We start from the raw sequence: 19,879 nt of genomic DNA on the forward strand, positions 1-19,879 counted from the left end.
TTGCCAAAGAGTCCATTTATTGTGTAAGCAAATGAATGAATGTAGATCTTTTTAGCTTTACTTTTCTTTGGTTTACACAACTTTTTGTAGGATGCTGAGTGAAGAAGAGGTGAAGTTCTGATTTGTAGCTGCGTAACATTATCAAGTGTAACGTTAAGACAAAACTTTGTAAACTCTATTTATTATTGTCAGATATATATGTCATCTTCCAAAAGGTGACCAGCAGCCTGTTGTACCAGCTGTGCCTAAGTTGTGTCCTAAGTTAAGGTGTAAAGTCCTCGCTAAACCATACGTTGAAACTAGTTAGTTTGTAACTTAAGTTGTGTCTTTGTTTGGTTGCACCACAGAGACGTAAGGTTCATCTTAACTAATAGACTGTAACGTCCAAACTAACCAAAACATTGTTGCAGATATGACGTTTACACTTCCAGCAGCCAATCAGAGGAAAGCACCAATTTTGATGCAGTGGTTGTAACATCGTTTTCTTTCGTGCCTAATCGTCTCTGATCTGACCGACAGCTGAAACCAACTTCTGTGACTGTTGCAGAACAACAACAGAAGGTATGTCAATCTCGATAAAGTGTCACAGTAAGGTGATGACTATAGCCTAAAGCCTTAATATACGGTGTGTTTATAATAACAGTGACATCGAGTGGTAAAATTATCAACTACAACATACGTTAATATTCTAGAGTGCAAATCTTGGTCATCATATTTTTCCAAAGGATGTAATCTCTCGCGGATATAAAAACGACGTGCCATGGCAGCCGTTACTCTACGGAGGACTTTACACCTACTAGGAGCTAAGTGTTAGAATGAAGTTGTAACTTAGGCTGATGTTGGAACTATCTCAGCTGGTGCAACGCCCAAAACGATAGTAGAGTGTAAACTCCATCCTAAATGAGAAATTGCGTTCAAACTAGGCTACGTTTGGACTCACACACAGCTGGTGCAACAGGCTGCAGATGTATGGGTTACCAGCCCTGGGTCAAGATGTGGGCTCTAGTGTCCCTATAAACATCCAATTATCATAAATATGTGCTGCTCGTTTGTCCCCAAAGAGGTGTGAAGGATTCACATGCCTGCATCAACATAAATGTCGCAGTGGGGAGAAACGAAGGAGGAGGACCCAAGATACAGACTTAAAATAAAAAGGTTTTAATAAAAAAAGAACAAACAAAACTACTGAAATGTCTACAGAACTGAAATGCGAAAGGTCCAAAATGACAAGGGGAACACAAGAGAGACATTCACATAGAGAACACAAGAAGGACATACAAAGGGAACGTAGACATATAAAGAGTAGACGCCGCATCGACCGCTATTACCTATTGCCGCTGACAAGCCATGGGGCCGCCATCTTGGTCCAGTCACCCACTCCACTCAGTGTAATCTGTTTGGCAGGCACAGTTAAGTGTCAGCGCATTTAATCAATCATAACTTGCTGAATACTAAACTGATTTTCATGCATATTATTTTTCTGCAAATGTCATACATGTAGGTATGATACATGACACATGGTTCGCCGTATTTTGATATTCATAGTGGGCTTAACAGTAATAGAGTATTATGATATGTGATATATGTGATGTATGATGGGTATTTTGCCGCACAGTGCTCTGGCATCTTGAAGTCTCTGCTGCTTCAGTTTAGTTTACAGGTAGGATCATGGGTAGGATGACCGGACCAAGATGGCTGCTGTATTTCTTGCGCCCCAGCAGCTAATGCGGGGTCTACTCCTTATATGTCTATGCAAACTTAACACCAGAAAGACAAACAATGATCCAAGAGACAGGAGAAACTGAGGAACTAAATACACAGAGTGATTAACACAAGTGTGGAACACAGGACACAGGTGAAACTAATGGGGTTAATTGAAAAGGAGGGAAACACACAAGGGCAGAATGTAACTAAGCCTTTAAAATGGAAACACAGGGATCAGAACTACAAAACAGAGAACACAAGACAAGACTAAGAAACACAAGAAAGTACAAAAAGAGACATGTATCACAAAACACACAAGGGACACAAGGGACACAAGGGACAACTAATACAGAATAAACACAGGACGCATGAAACACATGGAAAAACTGAACTAAATATCAACTCATGACAATTAAATCCTTATCATAGCCATTTTGCTATTCCGTCAGCCATGAATACAATACATTATGTCAAAGTAAAAAAATACAAAGATGACAAAAACCCCCTCCTGCTTGCTAACTTGCTTTTCACTGCCAAACCTTACCAGTGGAGTTCTAAACATAGACCCTTCCAGGTGAGGGCTGAATACTGATTAATTTTCAGTCACAGGCTCCATGAAGAAATAACCAGTCTTGTCACTGATAGGTTCATTTGAAGATGTAGGCTATGAAGAGGCATCAATGTAGAGCTAGACTATTTCAAATTCAATGAAAAACTCCCTACAGTTCCTTTAAGTTTATAGTCACTATTGTTATTGTAAGCAGTAGTAGACTGTTTCCAACATGCTGTGAACCTATACTTAAACAGAAGAAGGCTTTAAGCTGGATGCCAATGCCAGCTCACTAACAAACATACTGACAGTGATACATATCAGATGGGAACGTATTGTGTTGAAAATGTGAAAGTCAAAAACCTGCAGTTCCTTGAGTGTCCACTCGGGGCTGGCTCCAAAAGCAAAAAAAACTGTTATGTCCCATGTTAAACTTTTACAACAGAATTACACATTTTTACAGTGTGGTATATCAACAAATCTGCATAGGTAGGGGTGTGGTTAATTCAGATGACAGGTGGTCCCAGTGTAGTTGTGTGCCAAGTGAGCAAAAACCCCGCATCAACTCCCCCTCTTTGCCTGTGTCTAGGTTGATTGAAAGTTGGATTCAAAATTGTCTCTTCAGAAACCAGTGGGTGGCATCGCTGGGCCTAGGTTCACATTTAATACAGTCTATAATACCAACATGCTAATGTTTGGCAGCTAACAATGATGGCTATTTAAGCACAAAGTACACTATATGACAATATTCTAACTCAGTCACATTATAAAGAACACGTTTGGTCTCTTTCTGATTAAGACCACGACAATTTCCCACTAAGATGCAGAATATAAAAGTGTGTGAAAAGAGAGCTTAAGAGCTAACAGGATCTAATGCTTGGAAAAAGAGGTAGAAACTGAATGAATGAGGATGGCTGGGGCGGTGATGGGACTCAGATTAATGAGCGCTGCTGTGTGTAATTAATCTATAGCGGGCAGCTGTCTGTTTATCTGTCTCAGACTTGACAAGAAGATAACTGAGGGACGTCTAATTGATCCCCTCTTCTTCTTCTCTTTGCTCTCTGTCTCCTCTCCTCTCTCCTCCTTTAGATCAAAAAGTTTCTCTGACAGTGACAGACTCTCTTGGAAACTCCTCAGAAAGTAGGACCACTTAGATCACGTAATTGATCACATCAGCAAAGACTTTGCTGAAGTTGATTTACTCCTCCTATCTTTATGTTTCTAATTTGATTTTCTGGGGATTTCTGCCTGTCATGTTTGTAAACCAGCCTAAGTCTGCCAGCGCTTATGAGGGATGAAAAAAAGAAGGGTGTCCAGGCTTTACTGCTTTAATGTGCTTTGGGTCAGGGATTTTCTCTGCCTGTATGTTTGTATTTCGTTATGCCTCCACCACTAATCCATTTTGCTGGAAATCATCACCGGTTCCAAGTGTTGCACCCTGTGTGCTTTGTGGATCCTGAGGCTTGTGGTTGAGGCTCTGCCCGGGTGGGGTCAAAGGTGACTGGGTCATACTAGACTGAGCTGCTGGCTGGGGAGCTGTGGGGGTTGGAGGGACCGCGTCAGAGGAGACAAACATTGCCACAAATAGTCACTGGCTTGTGTAAGGGGCTCCAGTGTGTCCTTTCACTAATGTGAACAAAAACACACACAATACACACATTTGTGATTAAAAAACAGAGATGCTCATAAAGATAAATCCAACTACAAACTGTTAGAGTCACAGACCTCATCGGGTTCTGATATTTGATTTTAATGAGAAGTTCATTGGAGACCCATTTCTGTGTGTAGACCGAATCATTTAAATATTTTAATTGAATATTTGTGGGCTGTGCCCTGAAATTAAAACAGCTTAATTCCAAGAAAAAGACAAATTAACATTAAAAGACGTAAACAACTTGCGGATAGAAGACATGAGGCTAATTGTGGGATTTTAATATCAGTCAAAACTTAGCATTTTCAGCTTGCAGCTAACTAGCTTGAAGGTTGTATGTGTTTGAGTTACCCTGTAATATATAAACACACATATAGCTGTGAGAGAGAAGTAATCCCTCTAAGACAGGCAGCCAAAAGCTTGCTTCTGTACATGATCTAAAGAGTATGACTCAGATTTCTGTTCCGGTTTTCATACTAACAAGCAAAACTAAACTGCACATTTCAATATTTTGAAGCACATACTGTTTTCAATGCAATGTGCAGCATTGGGTGAACTTCAATGTTGTTGTTTTTAATGCTTTTCTTTAATAAAGTGAATTGAATTGGAGTGAATCAAGTCTCTACATTCAGTTCACTGAGACTTAGCTATAAGTTTCTAATGTTTTAAGTAACCCTTGTCATTTTTTGTAAACTTCCTTTTTTTAGTATACCCATTATAATCACCTTTGTAAAATAATTTGAACTTATATGAAATAGATAGAATTTGGGTGAGATTTAAGGCTGAAGAGGCCCAGGCCAGACTTCAGGATGATCAGTCACCATAAACTAAAGTCCAAGAAACCCTTACAAGCGTGATCCTGCTCACAGCACCAAAGCTGTGGTGGAATTCTGCAATAAAGAGTCAATACTCAGAAAGTTATCTGTTTATATATTATGTAAAAACCTTTGCAAAGAGATCAACATTATATCACATTCCGAGTGAAACCCAGACTGACCTTGAATTGTGGTTCAGAATGCTTTTTATACATAAAGAGAACTTCCTTTTACACAAAGTAGCTGCTGGTAGATAAGATTCTCTGTTTGGTCTACTTCAACAAAACAGACGCACAAGCCGAACCGTCAAGGTCAACAGCTTCTGTTGGAGTTTACAAAACAGGTCTCTAAATCAGTACACACTCCACACTGGGTGAGAGGGGACATGCTTCATATCAGAGTTGAACACAGAGCACTTATATACGTTCAAATGATTAAATCAAGGTGATATACGACATGCCTTCACAAATACCAAACACCAACTTTTAAGATATTATGATCAGCTTGAGCAGTATGAATTTTTATTCACCCTTAATTATGCACAGATGGTATCTACCTTTTCAGTGAGACCTTCAGTGCTCAGCCTATCCTGTCGAGATGATAGTTATTAAACACAGTAACTAACAGGCAGCAGGATGGCCTGAGGAAACAGGTCAGCTCACAGCCTATTAATCATGGAAACACTCTAAAATCCGCTCCTTGTATAATCCAGCTCATGTTTGCTTAGACCTTGTATGTAGTTGATTTAATAACGTGTCAAGAAATCCGTGAGACTGCTCTGTGATATCTTGCTTCAAGTATCACAGGTGGGTCAACCTGTCAGCTTGCACACACTGATCTGAGGTCACATTCGACCCAGGCCAGGATTAATTGTCGTAGTTTATAAGTGAGATTGGAGATGTGTCTCAGGGAATCAGAGTACAAGAGGACTGCCTGTTCTTTGCCCCTTCATCAGTGAAATTAACATCCACATCATTTGAATTCATGCTGATTTCACGGTGACTGTGCTGCATGAGAACTGAGGTACTCAGACAGACCAGCAGAGGGCAGCAGAGCACAATACATGTCCTGCTTCTTTCCCATGTCTGCACACTGATCAGTGATGTCATGACTACAACTTTCAGCCTTACTGTGAAATTTCTTTGACTAAAACATTTTATCATTAATGACACTGCAGCTACTTGTATATCTGTCAAAGCAGTGGAACAATCTCCATTTGACTCAACTCAAACGCACTGTGTTAAAAAATAAGGCTGGGAATATTCAATTATTCTCTTGGGCTAACCAATCTCTCATTAAGAAAAAACATTAATTGATCCTTGTATTAAGTATCTGTTTCTCCAAATTGTTCCACAGGGCAGGGTTTTTTCCCCAAAATCTATTAAAAACACATTTTTAAGTTGCAGTGGTTGCACAGGGAGACATTTTTTAATATTATCTTTTTTAAGTTGTATTTTGGGGCTTTTTTACCTTTATTGATACAGCTGAAGAGAGACAGGAACTGTGTGGAGCAGAGAGCGGTGAGGACATGCATCGCTGCCAGGAGTCGAACCAGGGACCTCTGCGACAAGGACTATAGCCCCTGTATATGGTCGTGCTTAGACTGCTAGGTGGTGCCCCATGTTTTTATTTCTATGGTTGCTGTAGATCAGGGGCTCCCAAACTTTTCAGCCCGCAACCCCCAAAATTAGGGTGCCAAAGACTTGTGACCCCCACTGTCCCTCTAAGTGGTTAAATGTTGCTTCATACTTCAAAATGAGTTAACCTACATGCATATGTGGCTGTGTTTCCTGTGCTGCTGTGAATTAACCAGCTGCTACTGATGCTTTTGGTAATTAGCTGTTCTAGCTAATCCTAACCTTAGGACTCATCCGGCAACAAAGAAAAGTAGAAAACTAATAGAATGTACTTATTTGCAGGGTTTTATTTCAAATGTAAATTTTTTTGTCTATATTTTTTACAATAATGGGTAAAATAAGCAAATTCAGATTACTTAAAAAAAAGTACAAAAATCTGGAAGACATCTCACGACCCCCCATTGGTGTCTTGCGATACCAATGGTGTCCTGACCCACACTTTGGGAACCCCTGCTATAGATTGTTCTGCTGCTTTAAATACCAGCACACCAAACAATCTGCAACATAGAGTAGTACCCAAGCAGCAACCTCCGGTCTAAAAATATGAGTCCAATGCGGAAGTGCTAAAAGCTGCAGTTCATCGAGAAACCGCTTGAAAAAAACGATCTTTACAGCAGAAATAAACATGTTTACAGCCTGGTACAAAAGATGAGTGTAGTCTGGATAGCTCATTTCTCGATCAGCACACTCTGTATGGGGGGTGAATTTTTTTCTAACCCGGTAATTTCGAAGATATTGAGATTACGAGTCTTCCAATGAGAGTCACAGCTGCCTGCGGGAACACTGCACCTGTTAGCTAGGAGGCTCAAACTCCGCCTCTTTAGGTCACACTCGCTCGACATCAGCGATATGGCTGCCAACGACGATTGGCCTCAAAACAGCTCTTAAGAAACAGATGGGTGACGTCATGGATACTACGTCCATATTTTATACAGTCTATGGTAGTACCCAACAAATGCATGATTTACTCTGTGTTTAGCAAAGGTTGCTCAGAATTTCAGTGCCTGGAGGTCTCTTTCAAATTAAGTTGCAGCTGCAACTGGCGTCAAGCTTGCAATCATACCTTCATGCTCATCAGACTGTGATGCAAACAGGGTGGACACCAGCTGATCAACAAGGACCTGAACTGTCCTGGGTTTTGGACACTGTGCTAACTTAAATGTCACTGCCCGTTTACTCCATGTAGGCAGGCTGTTCTGAACGGGTTGTGCAAAAAGCCACACGAGAATTACGACAGAGGAACACAATATCATGACATCACTGAATTGTGTATCTCCTGAACAGAGCATAATGAATGTAACACTAACCAAACAGAAATTTCCTGCTCTGTTCTTTGGTTCTGGGAAATTTTTCATTCCTTTCCAAACTACGGGTCAGATTTGGGTCCAAGGTATATGTCCAAACTTTCTCAGTGTTTCAGACAGAGGCTTAAATGAGGGGTTTCAGAGACACCAGCCTGAGCTATGTGAAGATTGTTGTTGAGCTGTAAATCATGTAAAGCTGCTATAAAGCTATCAGAGAGACACTAATATATAATCTTTTAATTCCTCTTCTTTAATCAGTGATAATCGTTCAGAATGCTTCTCTTGTGCTTGCCACAGATTACATTTGCTGTATAGTGTAACATAAATGTTCACATTGCAGCCTGAGCAGTGAGTTGCGTTTACCCAGCAGAGGGAGCTAGAGGATAGAAACATTGTAATCTTGGTGCTTACCTGAATCGTGAGGGATAATCTATTTAAATCCATGTAATGTTTGCTGTGGATTCATGTGCTGTTGTGAAAGATAAGAGCTCTTGGCTTGTACAGTATCAAATCAGAGAGGACACAAACACGGAATAGTAGCAATACATGACAAGCCTTTTAATCTGTCTGTTAATGAGGGATGTTTAATTTCATGCAGAACTTTATCTTCATTCTTGATTCACTCTGTAGTTTACCCTTTATTGATCGACGCTTTAGATCGTGTTTGGTCTTTTAGGACTCTTAGAAAGCAGTCGTGAGTCCTCTCTGCCGTCTCAAGGGCTCACTGATGTTATCGTTCTCAGACAGCCGTGAATAAGCTTCTGTTCATGAATCGGTCACTGATGCAGAGGGATATCACACTTTGGGAGAAACAGTAGTAGTAGTTTGAGCTGACCATTTTTTATTTGTGTATCAGTGTGTGTATGGATATCCGCCAGTGCTTGTGCTCTGCAGTGAGAGTCGTGACAGAGGGATCTACAGAGGATTGACAGTCTCTGAGATTAAACACAAAATCAGGGAGAATAGTGTAATGAGGAGGGAGAACATTTCTGTTGAGCTAATTCTCTCACAATAGCAATTAACAGTGTGTTAGCAGGCCTGATCCTGCCTGCCACAAAACATCATTTTATGTGGTTGTGTTTTGGCAAAATAGAGACTTTGGAGTGGGAGTGTTGAGTAGGCGATGTTTTGGAGAGTGTGTGTGTGTGTGTGTGTGTGTGTCTGTGTGTCTGTGTGTCTGTGTCTGTGTCTGTGTCTATGTCTATGTGTGTGTGTGTGTGTTTTTGTGTCTGTGTCTGTTTCTGTGTGTCTGTGCAACAGAAAGAGAGGGGGTGTGGTAGGTGCTGAGCTTTCATGTGTGACTAAAGACTTGAAAATGGGAGGAGTTACACATCTGCCTCCATTGTTGTGTATGTGTGTGTCTGTCAGGCTACATACTCTATGTATACATGTGTGCGAGTCTGTGTGAGTGGTTGTAAACATCCAGGCAGTTCCCATCCTTTTGTCAAGCGGCCTAACATTAACATTAACATTCTACAGACTACCATTTAATCTTACCAAACTAAAACTTTACAAAGCTGATTTTTTTTTATTTGAGTGATTTGAAACAATACCGTACAATATCATACCATACAACACAGACACAATGCAATACAATTTATATGATAAAACATGGATTTATGTGAAAAATTATATAATACAATGTGATAGAATACGATGCCATGGAGTACATTTTGATTAGTTGCGAGACGATGTGATGTGATGTGATGCGATGCAATGAAATGAGATATGAAGCCATCTAATAAAATATAGTTTCATACAATAAGATATGATATGATACAATCCGGTCTAAAAACATGAGTCCAATTGGGAAGTGCTAAAACCTGCAGTTCATCAAGGATCTGCTTGAGGCTGGCTCCGGAAGTACCGGAAACCACATACACACCAATTCAAAAAAGACAATCTTTACAGCAGAAATAAACATGTTTACAGCCTGGTACAAAAGATGAGTGTAGTCTGGATAGCTCAGCTCTTGATCAGCACATACTATATGGAGGGTGAATTTTTTTCTAACACGGCAATTTCGAAGATATTGAGATTACGAGTCTTCCAATGAGAGGCACAGCCGACTTAATTGACAGGCTGGAACACCTCGTGTTTTAACAATTCCCCCCTTTGAAGTGTGGTCGTTCCGAACATCTACAAACACGTTTGATTTACAGAGTGGTCGGCAACGCATCCTACAATCAAGTTTTACACAACCATTAATTGTGAATTTAGAAAATCAACTAAGTTCAACCAACACATGGACAAACTTGTGTTCGAGAATAAACTAACTGCTTCAGAAGCAGAAGCAGATGAAACAGCAGTGCAGCAGAGCCATGCAGCAGAGAAGTAGAGCCACCTCCTCCTCCTCCTCCTCGGCTCCTCAGTTGTCCCAGGACCCCGCTGGCCAGTGAAGCGCAGCCTCCAAACCGGGGTTCTAGCAAGGAGTCACGAGAAGGGCAAGCTCATTAATTATCTCTCCCTCTCTTCCACCCTCCATCCTCCCATCACACCCTCCCTTCATTACCAGCAAGGTTAATCCTCCCTTATCTCCCAATGAGCCTCATTTTTCATGGCTCTCGGTCCACGACATTTCCTCCCTCCCCTCCCTCATCACTCTCTCTCTGTCCCTCTTTTCTGAGTTTCTCCCTCTCTGCTTTTCAGACACTACTTTTGCATCACCCTATTTTTTATTTCCTTCATTTCATCTGCTTCTTTCTTTTTGATTTCCCTTCTTTCTTTCCATTTCCTTTCCTTTTCTCTACTTACCCCTCTGCCCCCCTCCTCTCCCCCCTCTCCTGTGCTTACCTTGAACAGGCTGTAGTGAGTGGAGAGAGTAGATCTATTACAGCTTATCACCAAAGGACAGGCCAACGCTGCACGCCGGTGAAATATGGCTGCTGTCACAGCCGCCGCTGAACACGACCCATGCACAGAGCTCGCACAGAGCTGTAAGGACAGGGTGAAGAAGAGGGGAGCGAGGAGTAGGGGGGGATGGAGGGGGATACAGAAGCCAGTATCAGACCCCTAATTCAAATTAATGGGAAGATTTTCAGGCCTGATGCTGAACGTTTGACAGTGATTTGGCACACAATTAACCTTGTCTCTCTCTCCCCCCTGCACCCTCTCCACCTCCTGGCTTTCATCCACTGTCTCTCTCTCTCAGGCCTGTGTACCTGACACGCTCCCTGACACGCTCTTATTGATTATGAACCAAATGGGATGATGATGTTTTATTAGATAACTGACACTCCCTACTGTTGTATGCCAATTGAATTAGTTCTGAATCACCCGTGTCCATGTAGCATAGCATGATGGGACTCTGCCTCATTTTAGGTTCACAAAAACATTCAAAAGTTCACAGCAAATTGGTTGCCCTTTAACAAACTCAATCTGGTCCTTTAATGCTTTATTTATTAAAAAAAATGGAATACAAAACAAGGAATAATACACTTAAAGCTGGGGTTAGTCGTCAGATTAGATACACTTTTTATTATACTGGTTAAAATGATAGAGGGGGGGTCGGGGGGTTAGACGGAGTCCTGAGGAAATGCTTCATTCAAATTCATGCTAGTTTTCTGTGACTACAAACCCTAGTTTTTAAATGTCTTCCACCAAGAGACACCAGGCTCTTGTAACAGCTGTACAGAGCTAACATCAGACCACTCACAGGGGCCCATGTCCAGGGGTGGCTGTTCAAGCAGCAGGGACAAAAGAGAGTCAAACTAAATAAGAAAAGATGCAGCATTGCTTTCATTTATTAAAAAAACACTACACACTACCAACTACTGTTACACATTTATTCAAAGATTTACAAATCTAAAGTCCATTACTTTTTAAGGTAGATTACTTTCATGTTTGTTTTCTTTCAAATGCAGCCCTTTGAAGAAAGTACTTCAAGAGGATGTTGGTCAAGAGGTTGTGCAAATCCCTCTTATCATAAAAGCAGCAGTAATGATTATTTGCAGCAGTGCGACTTCAGCCGAAGCCATAAAGAACAGACCCCTGCGGTTTTGTTCTTGACTGTAAGACTCGTGATCTGTTATGTCTGCCTGGACCTGCTCTGTGCACTGCAACATCTGTCCAGAGCGTGATGGATTTCCACTCACCAACCTGTTTAAAAGACCATCCGTCCTGCAGCCTATATCTCTCAGCTAGACTTAACTCACTGCCTTTATAGGCCATTTCACCTTGGGTTCCAGGTCACGGCACCAAACAGTATAAGTTTCAAACAGAGGAGAGCGACTAGAGTGTTGAAGAGGGAGAGAAGAGGTGTACCCACCAAGTGACAGAATAGAAGAGGGAGATGGTTTGTGAAAGAATCAGCTTTAGTAATAGTGAAGGCTTGTGCAGAGGCTTCATATTATTTAGTCAGTTGTTTTTGAAATGCAGGGGAAAAGTAAAGGAAGTAAAACTAGCTGAAAAAATAAATTGAATTGTCTAAGAAATTGTTAGTGAGTGTTCTCCAGTTTAACCCTCCTGTGATGTTGCATTTTAAAGTTAAAAAATGTAAAGAAAGATGTTAAAAGTATTTTTTTGGTATGAAACTTCTTCTGCTTGTGCTAATCAACATGTAGAATAATTTATCAACATCACTTCATAAAAAAATAAAATAAAATGCAAAATAAAATAAACAAAAATCTAAGTCATGTAAAATGATTGTAATTATATTGAGGGCTTTCCAATGTACATTAGAAAAAGTTTTAATATGAATTTTAAGGAAATGAAGTGATTTATCCTCTTTGAACTATGATCTGTGAGTATTAAAAACACTATTGCACTTAATATTGATTTAAATGGTTAGCAATGGAGTTAATAATGAGATTTAAAAAATGTTTATTTGGATTTTTGGGGGTTCTGACACCTTTGAATCTTTAAATATGCTCGGGGTCAAATTGACCCAGTAACATTATTGCTATCCCTAAGAAACAAACATAACAGGAGGGTTAAGAAAGAGAAGCAGAAATAAAAAAAATGATGTGAAAGAGAGTAACTTGTCTTTGACTTGTACAATATACATTTCATTTACAACACAGGAGCATCAAAAAAAAAATGAAACAAACTCAAAAAAGAGCAAACACTAAAAAAATCATATATATTAAAGGTACCAGCATTAAAGGAGGGCACCATGTTCCTACTGATGGATGGCCGACTATAATATCTAACACCTGGCTAGTTTTCAGTGTTTTCTGTAGTATAAGTGTTCACAAGCTCACAAAGCCATAAGCCAAGTCTAGATCAAATAATTTACATGTGACAATAAGCAGCTGTGTTGAAAAACACTGTTCAGGTAATCATTTTACTAAGAAGCCTTTATTGAGAGAAAGGACAGTGAATAGAATAGGAGACTAGGCGGAGAGATTAGGGAATGACACGTAAAGGGACAGGCTAGGTTCGAACCTATGACATCCGCTTTGAGGATCATGGTTTCTTTGCATGAGGAACATGACTTAATTGCTTAACCAAACCTATGGTCCTCTCACATGAGATAATTTGTACCAGGTTCAGCCTGTCAGAATTCTTACACATTGATTTTTATATAAACACAAAAACTATTTGGACTGTCAGCTCATAATGCACTAAAGCAAGAGTCAGTGGATTACTTCGGACCATGAATCTCTGAAGACTTGAAATTTTGTTTTTATTTGATAGATGTGAAAAAGAAATAGTCAAATGTTAGAACATTAGGATGGCTAAAATGGGAAATGTTGTGACAGACCCTCAGTAACAACTTCATCAGTAATGTGTTTTTGGGTAAAGTGAGAACATACTTAGTTAGTTTGGGTTTGGTAAGAAAAAACATCTTGTCCTGATAAATGATAACACTGCTTTTGATAACTGTGATAGCTTAAACAAACCAAAGATACAAAGGAGAATGAGAAGTGGTCGCCCTGTTGTGACATGTTGCAGGTAGCTAGGTATAGAAGTCTTGATGCACAGTACCTCAGTGTCAGCACTATGTTGCTGAGAGATGATGATTATCCAGTTTTTATGAGTCTCAGCCTCAGCACATGTGACACGGACAAACTACAGGGGAGACAAGTATGACAGCAAAGTGACGGACAATGAGGCGTGAGTGCTGTCAAACGGTGTCAAAGGACCTGCTGATGTGTCAGGTCTGAGAGTACGGTTCAGCAAACACATTTAGAGGTGGGAAAGACTGACAGATGATACAATGTGTACACTGTTAAAAAGCGAAATTAACAGGAGACTTATGTGAAGCGTAAAAGAAATATGGGGTTTCCTTAGTTTAGGGTTTTTAATTTTAGTGGCATAATGTCAGATCACAGATGTAAGTTAGAGCAATTCAAATTAAACACAAAAACCTCTTGAGAAAAACATACATGTAGATGAGTTTACATAGCATGTATAGTAGCTGCTTTAGTGGGCACTTAAGAGGTGCAACTGTTGATCAGTGATTCCCGAACCGGGGGGCACAACACCTTGGGCGTCCTGGTTATGACAGGAGGCGGTGCAGCAAGACTTAACCACAGTGCAACAAACAGTTGCACATGCCCTGCTAGCAAAGCATGGCCAGTTTTTAAAAAGGACTGTAAGGTAAATATAATGGTGGGAATGTACCTACACCAAATGTCACAACTACTGAAACAATGACAAGGAATTTTGACAACTCATACCTTTCCCAAGTTTGACTTCTACCAGATTACGGTCCCCCACACATTAAGAATGTGGAAAGTTCATGTTGCATTGTCACAATTTCTTCCTTTGTAAAAGTGGCTTGTAGGTTTTTCAGTCCAATGTCTCACACTGAAGGAACACCAAGGGACCAAAGGGGACACTGCAGAAAATATTTGAGAACCACTGCCAAAGACCTTAATAATCAGCAGTTTGTTCCCACAGCTTTAACAAACCCATTTGTTTCATGAATTTGTATGTAATACAACTTTGCAGGCTTTTTAATATCACATGAGCAAAGTTTGATATGTATTCAGGTGACTTTTGTGGGGAAAAAAGGGGCTCTAAAGAAAACACATTAAATTCCTCATGGGAACTTTCATGAAGTACAGCAAGCCTGATAATCCAGGTGTAAGCAAAATGAGGAAAGGAAAGTCGTGATAGAAAAGCATGCAAGGACTTACAAAACAGAACAAAAAATAAAAATAACAAGACCCTGACTGTGTGGTTTTGATACTTGAGGTACTTACAGCCTGGAAAGCACCACTGAATTACAGTGAGATGTACAAAAATAAAATGTACCAGTTAAGTCCGATCACAAAATCTCTTGGATAGGTTATGCAAGAGTTTAAAATCCTCCTCTCAGCTCTCAGCAGTCACGCAACATGTGTCTATAGTTGTAATGCAGTGTCCAAGTGGCACAGAGACAGATGGATAAAAGCACTGAGTCTGGTTTTTGCCATCGCTCTCACGATTTTTACTGGATGGAGGTGGTGATCCTCACCATCAACACCACAAATACAGCATATATGTAGCTCTGCTATAGCACCGGTTCCCCAATGAGTCATGATGCATCCGTGAAAAGGGCTTAACACAAGGTAGGAGGGGATCAGCAGCACCCTGATGTTTGAGCTGCCTCTGCTTTGAAGCAGATGTGAGTGTGTACGCTCACTCTCTCCCCTCTCTTTCTCATGTTTGCGTGTGCAAGCGTGTGCTGGTGTGCTCATGCACCTCATGAGCGCTGTGCCGAACGTCACGACTGTTAATGCATCCCGATCAGCCCACTGAAGATGAAGCTAATCTGTTGCGAGGGAAATGGGGCAGGAATTAGCTCCTTCAATCCACCACTGGTTTCCTTTTAGCATCTGAGGAATTCCGTCATTTATCTTCATGCATTTTCTAGCTGCATCCCAACTCACACCGCATAGTGGTTGTGTGGCCTGCTGTTCTTACAGATGACCAGTTCAGGCATCCATTTATAACAAGTGATGATTGATTTCATACTTGTCACAAAGCCCTGATATACATGAATTGAAATTCCAGCAAGGAAATTGATGTGAATTCAGCTAAATAACTGAAATAAAAAAGGAATTTCAATTCATTCATTCAGTTTTCAGGCTGGAATGATTAAACTGAAATTGAATGTCCCGCAACCCAAAGTATCAGGGCTGCCTCCATGAAACTCTCTGACCGAACAGTATCTTTTATGTGAAGTGTAAATGTGTTTCCCTCTTCTGGCAGACTATTGTTCGAGGGAACCGGCCACCCAAAGACGCCTCCATCAATGGCCTGCTGGAGGAGTTCGACAACATCTCAGTAACGCGTTCCAACTCCCTGCGTAAAGAGAGCCCGCCAGGCCCCCATCAGGCAGGAGCTAGCTCCAAACCTTCCGTCAGTGGTCATCCTAACGCCCCAGAGGAGAATGGATTCAACCATTACTACTCCCGCTACTCCTGTGACCTCGACACTTCCAGTAGGGACTTCTCTCTCGACCCCAGCAGGCCGAACTTCTCCATGGATGGGGAGTGGGCCATTGGGAGGCACTATCGGTTCACCAAGCAGAATGGTCACTCGCACCATATCCGCAGCCCTTTCTATCCAGACGCCATGCCCCAAAAATCAGACTATGGCAAGCTTCCCCCTGACTACCACACCTACCTGGAGAGCAAAGGGCGCTCAGCAGATGAGGTGGCCTCCACTGTTGGCAGCGGGGTGGGCTCCAGCGGCTACTACCGGGCCTCTGTGGGTGGCTCATCCAGTCAGGACTACAGGGACACTTCAGTCGGGACACCGTCTCGAGCCTCGCTACACAGTGAGCAGATTAACTATCCAGACAGTGAGTGGAGCTACGGCGGCCTACGGGACGAATATGATAAGCGGCCTAAGAGTTCTTACGTGACGCAGACCAGCCCCACGCCGGCTATCAGACAGAGGTCTCGATCAGGATCTGGACTGCAGGAGCCAAATGTTCCTTATGCAGCCAGCGGGGCGTTCAAGAACCCCCCACAGGCTCATCCATACAGCTCCTACACCTACCCTCGCCTCTCGGAGAGTCTCGGCAACTCACAGACCTTAACCAAGGTAACTACACCAAACATGAAAACTGTGATAAGGACTTTGACAGTGTTTCATCTCAACTGTAGTACTTCAGTACACATATCCCCCACCTCCCACCACCTGCAGTACAGCCTCTTCCTCTCCTCTCTCTCTTTCACTCTCTCTCTATCTCTCTCACTCTTCTTCCTTCTCTGGCTGTGCTTCTTGTTCTTGCTCATTCTTGCTCTATACCTATTTTCTGGCCTTCCTGGCAGATAGACAGTGTCAGCCGTTAATCTAGTCTTCCCTGAAGGAGGCAGGTGCTGCCACACACAGAATTACCCCCTCTCGAGGAGCCACTTTCTCTGCACACAAATCAATTAATGCTCACGCTGACCATCGACCAGGAAGCTCTGAATTACAGACTTACAGAGACTAGACAAAGATAGGGCGCAAAGAAGTGTAGAGAGCAAAGAGGAAAGAGTGAGGCAGTGACATCGATACGAGCAGATAGAAAAGAAAAAAATAAATATCAGGGCAAAATGAAATCAAGGCAGACATGACCAGAAGGGAGCAGAACTGGGAACAACTGTGAAATAAGATTGATTATACTGTGATCACCTTATGGGAACCTGAAGGTACCTGACAAAATGAAAATAATATAAAATAGTAAAGATATAAAAACAGTTTTGATTGTTCTTTAAATAACCGATTTTCTTGACCTTACATAGGGGTCACGTTTCTTAGCTTCCAGCTCCGAACGAAACCCTCGTATTATAAGAGAGGTTGACGCAGCCTGTGATGTGCTCCAGTGGAGCAGCTGGAGAGACTGAAATACTCCAGAGATTCCTCCACACAGACTCAGACAGACAAGAGCAAACAAACCTCACATGCATCATTGCTGTGTAATGTAGCCATATGTTTCCAGTGTATGCTCCTCCTGCTGAGTCTTTTATACTAATAATATCACTCTGAACTGCAGAAGATGTGAGAAAAGGTTGTGAAGTAGTGGGGGCAAAAATTGTTGGCAGCAGGAAGTCGTGGAGGTAGTGGTCCTTTGATTAAACTTTCTTCATATCATTTTTGTATATACTCTCTCAGTGCCCCATTAGGTCCATTATACAGGTGTGCATACTGCTGCCACGGCCCTCAACCATCCCCCTCCTCCTTCACACACAGCAGGTCCTGTCGCTTGAGAGGAAAACTGGGTCTGCTGATGTAGATCCCAGGGTGCCTTGATGAAAAACCATTTAACCTGCATGCTTCAGTAAATAGCCACTCATAGAAAAAAATAACACGATGGAGAGTGCAAGAGTAGCAGGACTGGGAATGATGCAGGAGAAGGTCATTTTTTTTACACATATTGTTTATTATTATCACCTTTTCTGCAGCGTTTTGCTACAGGAGGCACATTTGGATTCCTGAATGTGCAGTTTGTGCGGGAGTGCAGAGATTCAAGTCACAAAAAACGCTTGTGTATTGATCCAAATAGCTGAAAATGCGAAACCATATTAACGGCAACAGACTTTCTTTTGAGAGTATAGTGACTCTTTAGTGTTTTGTCAACTCTTAATTTAAATATAGGCTGCAGTGAAAGCTGGCTCAGGAATAAAACACCCTAATTTGTGTTGTGATGTTTGCAGATTTTGTAGCAGTGGTGAGAAAAAAAGAGAAACAAGGAGTCATCCCGCAGCTTAAGAATCACTATTCTTCTCGGCTCATGGACCCTGTAACAAACCCACCCCTCTCTCTCTCCTCTCATTCTCTTCCTTTTCTTCTCTCTCCCTCATTCAGCCCACTCACACCGCTGAAGTAAATCCGTCTTTCTCCTGCTGTTGTTTGGAGCCGGTGGGGATGTAACAGTAGACCGCATGGAGACTTGGCCACACACACACACACACACACACACACACACACACACACACACACACACACTCACACTCACACTCACGCACACACACTACATCTATCTCTCTCTTTCTTTCATTCCCTCTCTCTCTGTGTTTTGTGGCATTGCGAGCTCAGTGCCGCAGCTCTCGGTGACAAATTGATGTTGCGGCACTTTCCCTTTCTGCAGCCTTAGCATAAAACCGGCCGAACGATGTTCCACCGCGGAATTCAATTTCACAGTTGAGTTAGGTTGTTGATTACCCTGCCAAACTCAGATTAATGCGCGTTTAACCAACATGGATCAGGAGACCCTTGGCTGACAGCCAGCCAGCAGTGCCGGCCAGCGATAGGGGGGCTCAAGACGGGGCCGTCCCGGCAGCTACACCCCTCCCTCCCTCCTCTCTACACCTGCCTGAGAGTGATTGATTAAAAGAGTTCACACCATGTAATTATACACCATCCCAACACATCAGGACTCCTCCCCCTGCCCTGTCTATGCTGTGCGTGTGTGTGCATGTGTGTGTGTGTGTGTGTGTGTGTGTGTGTGCGTGCGTGCGTGCGTGCGTGCGTGTGTGCATGCGTGCGTGCGTGTGTGTATGTGTGTGTTGGTGTGTGTGTGTGTGTAAAGAGGATGAATGATTGGCACTGAGAGAAACAAATGTAAAAAAAGGGAAAGAGGAGGAGTTTTTTATTATCTTCTTAGTCTCTTAAGAATTAATGGGGAAATAAATATGTTGGTGAATGAACATTAAAGGGAGGTATGCTACTTCTCTTTATATTTATAAAATATATATATATATATATTTGTCATAAATTATATTATTGTCCACACTTTAGTGTTTATACTTTGGTATTTCACAATGATCTTCTTTTTAAACTCTGCATATGCAGATGCATATAAAAAATCCTTACACCTCATGTTAAATACTGGTTACTGATTAGTCAGCTGCTGCCAGGTCTGCTGTTTGTGTATAGGAGAATGCTGCTATGGATAACAGGCTGTTAGTTGGGAAGCAGCTCCCAGCATCACCCTATTGAAGTTCTATTCAACTATTTTAGCCAGGTTACTTTACATTATTTCTTATTGATATGGTCACCCCTGTCATTCCTCTGCTAACCAAACTATGATACAATTGATTTTACCCCTCACAACACGCCAGGATATCGATTTTTTACTTACTTACTGCCTGGTAATCCACTGTTATACTGTGAACTACTTGATTTAATGTGAGTCAACATGGCACCCACGCAACACTGGCTTAACTTTGACCTATTGGTATGAATTGTACCCATTAATTCTATGTAGAGATGAACACAAAGTGTCTCCACCTCCTGCAGCTGTACAAAAGTGAAAACTCTGCCCCTCCTGTGGACCAAAACACACTTTTAAC

General features: G+C 41.7%; 1 protein-coding gene across 2 annotated transcripts in view; it reads left to right on the forward strand.

Moving 5' to 3' along the window:
* The window catches only part of pak7 (p21 protein (Cdc42/Rac)-activated kinase 7), a 103,052-nt gene that overhangs the window by 70,871 nt on the left and 12,302 nt on the right, over window positions 1–19,879 (forward strand). For both annotated transcript variants that reach the window (XM_034699980.1, XM_034699981.1), the window contains exon 3: window positions 15,804–16,643. In XM_034699980.1, the coding sequence (XP_034555871.1) occupies window positions 15,804–16,643 (840 nt within the window). The remainder of the gene's footprint in view (window positions 1–15,803; window positions 16,644–19,879) is intronic.

This window comes from Notolabrus celidotus, chromosome 13, assembly GCF_009762535.1.
Source record: "Notolabrus celidotus isolate fNotCel1 chromosome 13, fNotCel1.pri, whole genome shotgun sequence".
Lineage (NCBI taxonomy): Eukaryota > Metazoa > Chordata > Actinopteri > Labriformes > Labridae > Notolabrus > Notolabrus celidotus.